At 39.3% G+C, this 12442-nt stretch overlaps 1 protein-coding gene across 1 annotated transcript in view; it reads right to left on the bottom strand.

Moving 5' to 3' along the window:
• The window catches only part of TWSG1 (twisted gastrulation BMP signaling modulator 1), a 39363-nt gene that overhangs the window by 4566 nt on the left and 22355 nt on the right, over positions 1-12442 (bottom strand). The window contains exons 3-4 of the mRNA XM_084621818.1: positions 11901-12000; positions 7539-7805 (exon numbers count right to left, since the gene is read on the bottom strand). Coding sequence (XP_084477944.1) covers positions 7539-7805; positions 11901-12000 — 367 coding nt within the window. The remainder of the gene's footprint in view (positions 1-7538; positions 7806-11900; positions 12001-12442) is intronic.

The raw sequence follows: 12442 nt of genomic DNA, 5'->3' as shown, positions 1-12442 counted from the left end.
TGTAGACCAAGCTACAGAGTGATCACTTTGTGAAAAGTGTTCACCTACAGGTGATATGGTGCTTTTATGTTTTATCATTTTCCTGTGTGAGTTCATTTGAGACTGTAGTGATTTTATTTGGTTAATAGGCCACTTAACCTTGAATGTCCCTTGAAATATGTGTTAACTACTTATGCTAAACAATCTGTTCCATCTTGTATTTAACTGCGACACTCTGAGTATGTTTCCCAGACCAGAAGAAGAGCTCTATGTAAGCTCAAAAGTTTGTCTCTCTCACCAACAGAAGTGGGTCCAATAAAATATATTGCCTCACCCACCATGTCTCTCTAACATCCTGGGATGGACACAGCCACAACACCACTGTATACATTTTATAGATTTGTTTGCTGAAGTCCACATAGTTCTTAATATAATCAGACATTTCTCCTCACTCCAAAAACAAAGGTCATGTCTCTTGGGAAAAAGCAAACAGCAGCCCAGCACTTCTGAATAACTACAGTAACAACCAATGTGCACATTAGGGAGGAAAGATCTTTGTTTCCAGGATACAGATTTCAGTTTCCCATTTGCCAGTGATTTATTATGAACTATTAAGAAACTTTTTATAAGTTATGGAATCTCTATTGACACCATCCTTAATCCATACCAAATCATAGAATCATTGAAATGTAGGGCTTGAGAGGTCATCTAGTTCATCCCTTTGTGCTGAGGCAGGACCAAATATACCCTCACTAGTGTTTGTCCAACCTGTTCTTAAAACTTCCAATAATGGGGATTCTACAGCCACTCTTTGAAACACAGCTATCCTTATAGTTAGATTTCCCTAATATCTAACCTAAATCTTCTTTGCTGCAGATTAAGACCATTACTTCTTTTCCTACCTTCAGTGGAAATGGAGAACAATTGATTGCCATCCTCTTTATAACAGCCCTTAGCATATTTGACGACTTATCAGGTCCCCACTCAGTTTTCTTCCCTCAAGACTAAACATGCCCAGTTTTTATTAACCTTTCCTCATAGGTCAGGTTTTTCTAAATCTTTTATAATTTTTGTTGTTCTCCTTTGGACTCTTCTCCAATTTGTCCACATCCTTCCTAAAGCATGGCATCCAAAACTTGACACAGTACTCCAGAGGAGGCCTCCCTCATACCAAACAGAGTGTGGATATTACTTCCTGTGTCTTATAGATGATACTGCTGTTAATACATGCCAGAATGATATTAGCCTTTTTTGTAACTGCATCACATTGCTGACATTCATTTTGTGATCCACTGTAACCCCAGATCCCTTTCTGCAGTTCTGCTGCCTAGCCAGTTATTCCCTACTTTGATGTTGTGAATCTGATTTTTCCTTCCTAAGTGAAGTACTTTGTGTTGGTCTTTACTAAATTTCATCTTGCTGATTTCAGATCAATTCTTCAACTTTTCAAGGTCCTTTTGAATTCTAATCCTGTCCTCCAAAGCGATTGCAATTTCTCCCATCTTGATGTCACATCTGAAAATTTTATGAGCATACTCTCCATTATCCAAGTCATTATAAAAATATTTAATAGAACTGGGTCCAGGACACACCTCTATAGGACCCCACCAGATACACCCTCCCAATTTGACAGCGAACAAAGACAACTCAGTCTTTCAACTAGTTTTTCACCCATCTTTTATAGTAATTTAATCTTTGGACCATATTTCCCTAATTTGTTCATGAGAACAATGGGTCATGTGAGACTGTCAAAAGCTTTATTACAATCAAGATATAGCACCTCTACAAATGATGGAGTTGGACTTGTTTTCCTCCTTACCTTGAAATTGCAAATTTATACTTAAAGATTGATAAAGGAGACCTAAAAGTTAACAAAATATACAATTTCAAAAATGGTTATTTCTCAGGAATGGGAAGCTTTTTGTTTGAGTTGGCTTTTAATAGTCCTAGTCGCCAATTCCTTCCTTGAAGGAGACCAAATCATCTGTGAATATGTATTGGGATCCTCCCCTCTTCTCTGCATTTGAAAATCTCTCATAACAATGGAATAGAACATAAGAATGGCCATACTGGGTCAGATCAAAGGTCCACCCAGCCCAGTATCCTGTCTACCAACAGTGGCCAATGCCAGGTGCCCCAAAGGGAGTGAACCTAACAGATAATGATCAAGTGATCTCTCTCCTGCCATCCATCTCCACCCTCTGACAAACAGAGGCTAGGAACACCATTCCTTACCCATCCTGGCTAATTGCCATTAATGGACTTAGCCTCCATGAATTTACCCATTTCTCTTTTAAACCTTGTTATAGTCCTAACCTTCACAACCTCCTCAGGCAAGGAGTTCCACAGGCTGACTGTGCGCTGTGTGAAGAAGAACTTCCTTTTATTTGTTTTAAACCTGCTGCTCATTAATTTTGTTTGGTGGCCCCTAGTTCTTATATTATGGGAACAAGTAAATAACTTTTCCTTATTCACTTTCTCCACACCACTCATGATTTTATATACCTCTATCATATTCTCCCTTAGTCTCCTCTTTTCCAAGCTGAAAAGTCCTAGCGTCTTTAATCTCTCCGCATATGGGACCCGTTCCAAACCCCTAATCATTTTAGTTGCCCTTTTCTGAACCTTTTCTAATGCCAGTATATCTTTTTTGAGATGAAGGGACCACATCTGTACACAGTATTCAAGATGTGGGCGTACCATGGATTTATATAAGGGCAATAAGATATTCTCTGTCTTATTCTCGATCCCTTTTTAAATTATTCCTACCGTGCTGTTTGCTTTTTTGACTGCTGCTGCATACTGCGTGGACGTCTTCAGAGAACTATCCAAGACGACTTCAATATCTTTCTCCTGATTAGTTGTAGCTAAATTAACCCCCATCATATTGTATGTATAGTTGGAATTATTTTTTCCAATGCGCATTACTTTACATTTATCCACATTAAATTTCATTTGCCATTTTGCGGCCCAATCACTTAGTTTTGTGAGATCTTTTTGAAGTTCTTACAGCCTGCTTTGGTCTTAAATATCTTGAGCAAAGAATCTTGAATAAAGAAACAAAACAAGTTGTCTGATGCAGAAAAAAGAAAGCACACTGTTTCTGCTACATCACTGACTATCTCTTCTCCAGCAGTTCAAGAACAAATCTTTGTTCGCATATGACAGGCAATGGAATTCTGCCTGTTGCTTCTAGCAAGTTCAGGAGCCCTTATCTAAAATGATTCTTTCTTGGACTTGTGAAATGTGGCCATGTAAAAAAGGTTACAGCTACAGGTTCACAATGTATTCTGGAAAATCTATTTAACTGTTGTCAATTTCAAGAACCAATTATGTAAAACACCCACTTGACTGTCTCACTGTAGATAAAAGGATGTTACTTATTGCAGTAACAGTTCTTTCATTAGCATTTTAACAATTTTCACATATGTCCAAAAAGGAATGTGGAAGACAGAGTTCTCAGGGGAAGAAAATACTGCAGATAAATAACTCACTATCTCAGAAAATGAAGATTTTTTTTTTTTAATTCAGAATAAAGGGAGGTGTGTGTGGCAGAGAATAACGTAAAAAAAAGTCTGAATTCAAAGTAATCAAAACAAGACAGCATCATGTTTCCATCAGCATGTTGATATAATCTTCATGTTTTCCAGTGCAAGCAATAATTATAAAAGAACTACACAGCAGAGGACTTTGGGAAGTCACAAGTTCAGAGCACACCAAGTCTGATATACAATATTTGTCTTTAAAATCTTATCTATGAGATGAAAAATTCTTCTGATCCTCTCCAAGCCAAACTATATTTACAGCGTTGCCAGCAAATGAAAGAGAGACAATACATTTTTTGTAAGAGAAAATAATTAGGTAGTCATATACAGTGCTTTTCATCAGTAGATCAAAGCACTTAACAAAAGAAGTAAATATATTATTAAAATAAACCAGTATACAATTTTCTGGTAATTAAGGATGATAAAAGAGAGACCTATTTCAACATCCACCTGTTGTATCCAGTAAGCTAGATACACTATTGGTGACAAACTCTCTTACTTGGTTCGGGTTCCAGAAGAGGGTGAATTCAGAGCCCATCCAGAGAGTAACCAATGGTTAATGTCAAGACACCCTTCACTGCACTACGGATTTTGTTTCATCAGCTGCCAAAAGATACTCTGCTATCCTTCCTCCTGCTGCCAAGATTCTGTCATCACCTGTGACAATTAAGTTCATTCTAAAAGGTACTGAACTGCAAGTTCTGAGCTCTGAGGCCACCAAAAAGGAGTTTAAGCTAAATATGTAGAACAAAAAATGTGATTCCCAGAAAAACAGCTTGAAGTTCTGACTAAAGAGTTGACAACCCTTGGTATGAACAATTATCACTAGTTCCCGTAGTTCAAAATAATATCTAAAGTGTCAGAGTCAAGCTGGGCGTGAGGAAATCAGCAGCAGGGTAACAGAATGCGATTTTTAAGGTCCAATAGCTTGCATGGGCTAGGGCTAGAAAGGAATGCTTTGTACCAAGGGAAGTTCCAGCTTTCCAGTAATATAAAGCAGTCCTTTCTAGCCCCAGTGGTTCATGAGGTATCTGTCATTACAACTCTCAGAGGTCCCTTGGGCTAGCGATACTTTTCATCTAGAACTGAAAATAGTAAGTCCAACACCTCAGACAAGTTTAGTTTCAATCTCTGCATAAGCATTGTATGGAATCAAGGCAGTCAGAGAGGCGTGGCAGAATATGGCAAGTGTAGTTTTAGGCAGGGCTCATTCCAAGTTTTGTGGGACCCTATACAAAATAACATACAATAAGCTGGGTCCCATCCACCTCCGACAACCCCTCTTTCTAACCTCTAGTTATTGACAACACATCCCCAGCTCCAAAGTTAGGGAAAAAGTGGAGGGGGCATATGGAAGCCAGCATTGCACCTTATGGGCAACAAGTAAAAGAGGCATAGGTAGAAAGAGGATATCTGGGCCATACCTTCTTAGCATACAATGCTAGTGCCGGATGGCAGGTGTCCACAGAAGACAGACAAGCTGAGCAGAGAGGAACCAGAGCATGCAAAGAACCCAAGTGGCTTTCTAGTAGCCCCATTACAATTGTTAGCAGCACTACTAGTGGAACTGATGGATGTTTGGCATCCAGGGCCCTAGATGTGCAGGGCTTTACGGGACTCCCTAGGTTCAGTAGACTGAAGAGCACCACTGACTGTAGGATATGTTGGTATTTCTAGCAGAGCATTTTTCTTGTAGATGTTTTAGCTTGAAACAATACAGGCTGTTGGTTAGTATGTCCTACTTATAGTATGAATAGTATGTACATGTATTTTGTAATACTTGTGCTTACATGAGCTGTACGAAAGCCTTCCCGCACAAGCATATTATCTGTTTGTCCATACTGCCCAGCAGTTTTTATTCCTCCTCCAAGTACATGATGTTGGAAGCAATTTTACACCTTCCCCATCTACAATCACTGAAGATCTGAAAAGGATTAGATCTGCTCAAGTTTCTTAACTATAAAAAGTTCACTTTTATTTCTATGCTGAATTCCTACCATAGCCTATTAATCAGGGGCATTGAGTACCTATTTCTAAGTTTAACCCAATTGTCATTCTCGGAATTTAGCAATAGCATGCATGATCTTTGAACCTCATATTGAATACAATGTTGCTTATGGAACAGGGAGTCTCATGAAATAGACAAAAAACCACCTGGATTTGGGACCTTTCCCGCTATGAATAAAATGCAAATTGTTATTAGAACAAGTTGCCCTTTTCATAAAGTCTTGAGAAAATCCCGCCCCAAAACTCCAACTTTTAATCCAAAAAGGCAGCAAGTAAAATTGACAAATGCCTTCCAGCGTTACGAACATCAGAGTTACAAACTGACCGGTCAACCACACACCTCATTTTGAACAGGAAATATGCAACCAGGCAGAAGCAGAGAGGGGGGAAAAACCTGTGTGTTTGTGTGTGTGTGGGGGGGAGGAGCAAATACAGTACAGTGTTGAATGTAAACTACTAAAAAATAAAGAAAAAGTTTAAAAAAAGATTTGTCTAGGTAAGGAAACTGTTTCTGTGCTTGCTTCATTGAAATTAAGACAGTTAAAAGCAGGATTTTTCTTCTGCATAGTAAATTTTCAAAGCTATATTAAGTCAATGTTCACTTGAAAACTTTTGAAAGTACAACCATAATGTTCATTCAGAGGTCCATTCCTGAGGTGTTCATAACTCTGAGGTTCTATTGTATAATTCACATCTTTAAATACTGTACTGTGTGCACATATGGCTTTCTGCAGTTTACTATTTAACATTGTTACTTTCATTATTCTAATACCAGAGAGCAAATATTTTAATAATGTCAAACACAGATATGAACTAGATGTTTTCTGACCATATGGTTTCCTGCATCTGGAATGAATTTATTTTCTTAATGTGCCTTAAAATCAAAGGAAATAAGAAAAGTCTCTCTCTGAGTTCCATTTAATGAAGAACAGTCTTGTTTAGAAACAAAACTAGGTCAGAGGTTCACACTTACATGGAAATGCAATACGTCCATATTAATTGTATTCCTTTCATTAGTTAAATAAAAGAGCCAGCACAGGAAGAACAGCACAAGTTACCAATAGTCAAACAATAAAAAGCCAATCACAGCACTGCTTATAGATATGACTAACAAATTAGATGGTATTCCTCTTTTTAAAAAAATTAAGTGGTAAAAAATCATTTAGTTAAGAGGAAAGAACAGTTTACGATGTTTCTCTAAGTTTCATGGGAGGGTGTCGGAGAAAATACTGTAAATTCTGTTTAAAAAAGTCAACCGTCAGAAAAGGAGTCTCCAGGTCACAACAACTGAATTTGGCATCATTTCCCCCTGGCAATCAATATTTTATCATCCTTCCTCCAATCACGTACATCCCCTGAATCAATGCCATCAATGCCAAGAAACAGATAACACTTACTCATATCTATAGTTAATCCAGTATTACCTGGAATATCATTTTGTCACTCAGATGCTCAAAACATGCCATCTTGGAGCCAAGAGTTTAACCTCTATTCCAGATCCAGGAGCAAAAACACCAGCTCTCTGAATTTTCCCTTGTTAGCTCTTTAAAGCTACATATTTAAAACTGTTCCAGCAGCCTACTTCTGTATTGCTATGGGATAGATTAGGTGTAGTTCCTGATCTGAGTCTGATTTTCTCAGAGTCAGAAGAGGCAATTTGTTCAGCTTCTGACAGCATTTTACATTATCCCACCTAGAGTGGTGTGAACTGATCAAACCCCACATTTTGGAGGGGAAATTCCATGTTGACAAATTGTTTTGTGGTTCATTCCCCCCGCCCAAGACTGTCATATGCTCCTCCCTTTGCCCATGATGTTGTGTTACTCCCCCTTTGTCCCACTGTGACAAAAATTAGACCAAACTCTTCAGGGCAGGGACCATGGCTTTTATTTGTACTTTAAGGAGGCTAGCACACTTGAGCATGGTTAATAAAAATGTTTTGTCCTTTTTAGGGCCCCTTCACAAAGGTAAAACTAGGAATTTAGCCTTTAGACAACTAACTGTTACCTTTGTCGCTGGAGTATGGTGTGTGGACAGTGTTGCTTGGAACAGAGACGTTCTGGTGCTGCGGCTGGTTAACTGTTTCTAAAAATGAAACTAGATTCTCATGATGCGACAGTTCTTCTGCTACAGGGAAGGAGACAATATTCCAGTTCAGCTGAGTATCCCCTTCTGTGAGTGCCCGGAAAAGGGAAGGGATTGGTTCATGCAGCTCCTCTACAGTGCTCTTGGAAGTTGGAGGGGTGTCACTGTAGTTGCGAGGATTGCACATACCTGCAGAGGAATGAAAAGTGTAAAGTGAAAAGTCTTAAAACTGTCTCCCGTCCATCCCCAGGAAGGGCAGCATTTAGAAATAAAATTAATTTTTGTAAAAAAAAAAAAAAGGGTAAAATCCTGACCCCCCAATGGTATCAGTGGAGAAACTTTCATATACTTCATTAGGGACAGTATTTCACCCACTGGGTTTAAGATCTTTGCAGTGATGCACTAAAGTTTAAAGTGAGATGCCTTGGCAACACTGAAGTACATAAATGAAGACACCACAAGAATGTTTGTGCACAGCACTCTGCTTCTCTTTCTCCATTATGGTTATGGTTTAGGATATGAAAAGTTCAACTGAAGCTGTTTGTTTCGTTGAACAAAAATACTACAATACCAGCATCTGAAAGAAAACAGATATTTGTTTACATTAGTATGATCAGGACTTGAAGAGTTTATCCAAAACCTAAGAGCCAGGGTGAAAAATACCTACAGTGCAACTCCCCTAAAGCCAGGCCTGCTGGAAATGAAAGGAACACATAATTGTTTACTGTGTGTTACAATTAATACAATATTCATGTCAACGTTTTATGTAGCTCCTTCTCTTGCTTTTGTTTCATCTTTATTCCACGTCTTTCTTTTCTACTTGAGATCATAGTGCACCTCTTCCTTGGAGCTTTCCAGTCATTTTCCTCTTTTCTTTCTTCCCCTACACGTGCTCATCTCTCTTTTTCCTTGCACTATGTTCTCTGGCTCTGCCTCTATCTTTCACTCCCCTCACTTCCCCAGTCTCTCAGTACCATACTTATGCTCTCTCCCACACCCTCAACTCTAACCACCCCAATTTATATTATTAATAGTTCATATACAGAGCTTGAAAACATTGCCAGACACCCAATGGCCAGAACTTTCTTGACTTTATGAAGGTGTTTGATTGGGTCCACAGAAAAGCCCTCTGGAAGATCCTGAGACACTATGGAATTCCAGCAAACACCGTTAATGTGATATACACTTTGTATGACGAAACTGCATGCTGCATCAGCACACAGATCAGTGACAGGGAATGGTTTAAGATTGCTACCAGCAAGGTTGTGTACTATCCCCACTTCTCTTCTGCATGGTCATAGACTTTGGGATGAGAACAGAAATGGCTGCTGCCTAGTGCACTCAGATTGTTTGTGCAAGAGTAAGCTGCGAGACTTAGATACCAACTTGAATGGAATGCAAACAAAAGCAGAAGTGGCCAAAGTGGGAGTTTGTATCCGTACGCAGAAGACCAAGATCATGGAAACAAGAAAATGCTGTCAACACTGATGGATGTGTGATTGGTGGAGAAGAATATGGAAGAGTTCACAACTTCATCTATCTTTAAAGTACGTCTACTAATGGACAGCTCATTAAGAAGTGCAGGCAAGAACTGGCAAAGTCAGTGGATCTTTTTTCCATTTGTCAAACATCTGTCAGAGTAAGATGAAAAATGTACACACTAAAATGAGATTGTATAATGCAATTGTCCTCAGAACACTATTGTACGCCTCAGAAAGACAACAGATGGTGGAAGTACACAACAGGAAGTTAATTGGAGAGACTGTGTAACAATGTGGAAGTGTACCACAAAGGTCAGCAGAATGAGGACTCAGTACTCAGACAGAAATGGCAACAGTGGTTTGACCATGTCATCAGGCTATGTTGTGGCAGAAGCACAAGGTACATCTTAGATTGGATCCCACCTGGAGGGAAAAGAAGAGGACAAAGAATGACCTATTGCAGGACAATCAAAAAAGATGCTGCCACAATGGAGACAACTTATGGTAGAGTCAAACATCTTGCTGTGGACAGACAGCAGTGGGAAAAATGGGTTGCCACATGTGCCATTAGGCCCAGGAGATTCTGATTCTAAAGCTAAAGGCCAGAAGACAAACTAAAATGAGGGGGCCCAGTGTCCTTCCTTTTCTCTGCAGATGAGAAAGGGAAGAGTGTTTAAACTCCTACTAATGTGCTCTCCCTGGACCCTGCTTGGGGACTCTCCATCTTGTAGCATCCAGATAGTAGGTATCTGACAAAAGTGAAGCTCTTCTTGATTGCTTTTCTATGAGCCACAGACACTCCCTCTCCCTCACTGTTCCCTGACTGCCAACTGCTGCAAGGATGGTAGGGATCTATGTTGCTTCATCACTATCCTAGCCTCCATTTTTTAATAAATTCCTTTTGATTCCTTGCTCTCCAGTTATTAGATCTAGGGGCTACCTCTACTGCTGCTCAGAGCTCACCCAAGGAGCAGCATGAAATAGCTTCACAGTTGTCCTCAATTGAGTCTATCAAGAGAATTCTTAATAGCACCAGTGAAACTGACCAGAAACTTTTTAATTTCACTCCTGCAGCTGCTGCAGGGCAGCACTGTGTGAAACACTTATCCTTCTTGTGCCGCTGTTGCATCTGTTTAGTTTTTTGTTGGAAGCTTTTCTCCACAACCATAACGGCTAGACGTATTTTTTTTTTTTAATATTAAAACTTACATCTTGCAGAAGGCAGTAAGCACTGACCCACTAAATCATCCTACCTCCCCAGATGAATGGACTTTCAAAGGCTGAACATGACATAGGAACATACTTTACTATTCTTACACTTCACTTAGGCAATAAGTCCCACCCCTAATTTTCATATAAGATCTGAATGTTATTTGTGCTTGCCATTGCAACTAGAAATAAAAATTCTTATTAGTCTCTGGGAGTTTAAAAAAATTAAGTTTATTTATTGAAAAGCCCACTGAAAGTAAGGACAAAAGTCACAATGGAAAAAAGCCAAATACCAGTTCAATCATTACCAGTAATGTGGTTTTCACTTCCAAAATCATGTGGCCTCCTAGAGCTGGAAATTCTTTATGCCCCTGGAACACTAAGCAATACAACTGTTCAGCAGTATTTGCAGGACTTGCAGGAATAACATTCTCATGTTGATTTGAAAGCATCCCCTGCTGAGCATGGGTGCCTCAGTCATCAATTTCTGCAAACCTGAAGCTTTCATTTAAAAAGTTAAATTTCTAGTCTCCTGGTTGCAAAAATAATCTTCCACCTATGAATCTAGTTTAAGTCTAGTTATAGTTCCCTTTTTGAGTCTGCCTACCAACAACTGCAGCGCCTCTGCTGTTGCTGATACTTGGCAAAACTACAAGCAAAGTGAAGTTTTGATAGTTAACTGGCCAGTTTCAAAGTGGGCAGTCAGAACCCAATGACTAGAGCAGAACAACCAACAATCACATCCATTTCATGCTATTCCTTGGGAAGCTACGAGCTGCAGTAGAAGAGTCAGGCGCTGTAGCTATTCATTATCTTCAATAGAGGGGAGGACCAATGAAAAAGAAACTGTGGGGAAGGTAGAACAATGGAGACTTGCCCCTCTCACAGCAGCCAGGAGGATCTAGAGTGAAAAGAAAGGAAACTTATTCTTCTTTCCAGCATCCAGAAGAGGGTTGAAGCTTCTAATACATCAGACACCTATAAGGATATGGATAATACAGAAGATGGAATCCCTAAGCAGGGTCCAGGAATAGCGCTCACTAGTAGAAGCCTTAGCTACTAGCACTGGGCTTCTTGTCAGGGCTTTATCCCCTCAGCCTCACTGGTGGAACACTCACCCTCATCTTCCATACCCATTTCTGGATAGTAAGTTTACTCTTCTGGCTAGTAGGCATCTGGTAAAGTTTTTGAGTATTTGTTTCTAGCTCTCAGGGTTCACAAGACAGCAAACCTTAAGCGCCACTGTTTGTATGATATTTCTAATGGCACTTTGTAGTTAGTCCTTCCACTGTATCACAAAATGTGATAATTGAACACTGTTGGTGTACTGAGTTCCTCTCAGGTGACAAATTAAGGGGTTTTCCATAATCTGAAACAGAATCAGTCACCGTGACATTAACTGAATAAAATCAGGAATACCACAGATAATGTACATCAGGTGACCCAGTAATATCTACTTGCTTATAATTAGCTATTCAGCTCCCACAGTGTGCTATTAAAATATTTAATATAGATCCTGCCCTGAAGAATTTACAATCTAATTACAGAAATGATGCAATGAGCAGTAGCAGTAGATAATAAATAATGAACTTACCAACACAATCACAGCACTCATCCCAAAGTGTGCCTAGACAAAGCATGCACTCTTTGCAACAGGAACAGTTTCCTTCCCCAGGTCGGCATTGACACAGCTCCTGAAAACACAGCACATTATGCTGGAGCTTTCTGAGATGTAGAATACTAATAAGTTATGATAATTCTTCATCTAGCAAGCATTATTTCTTTGCATTTTCAAAGGAAGATATTTACTATTTTAGGTTTCTTTAAGGTCAGGATATCATTTTTATCAACAACTGGGATACTGAGCATTTAACACAAAATCATTATGTGTAGGAGGGAATGTACCACCATTTCCCCCATGAATACCTGGATTTACAAACTCTCTGCAGAGCTAAGTGAATATTTTTGCAGCCTGGGCATGGTGTTCTAAGAGATTTTCTCTTTTCATAACAGAAATGTGTGGTTTCTTAAATGTAACTTCTGCAAACAACGAATAACTATAGGCAATAAACCTATGAAATGTACACAGATGCATCCATCTATGGATTCTGATAGCAACACATTTGGTGCAATCAC

This window comes from Lepidochelys olivacea (assembly GCF_965140295.1).
Source record: "Lepidochelys olivacea isolate rLepOli2 genome assembly, chromosome: 2".
Taxonomy (NCBI): Eukaryota; Metazoa; Chordata; order Testudines; family Cheloniidae; genus Lepidochelys; species Lepidochelys olivacea.
The sequence above is the reverse complement of the archived record's forward strand: the minus strand, read 5'-3'. Positions and strand labels throughout refer to the sequence as shown.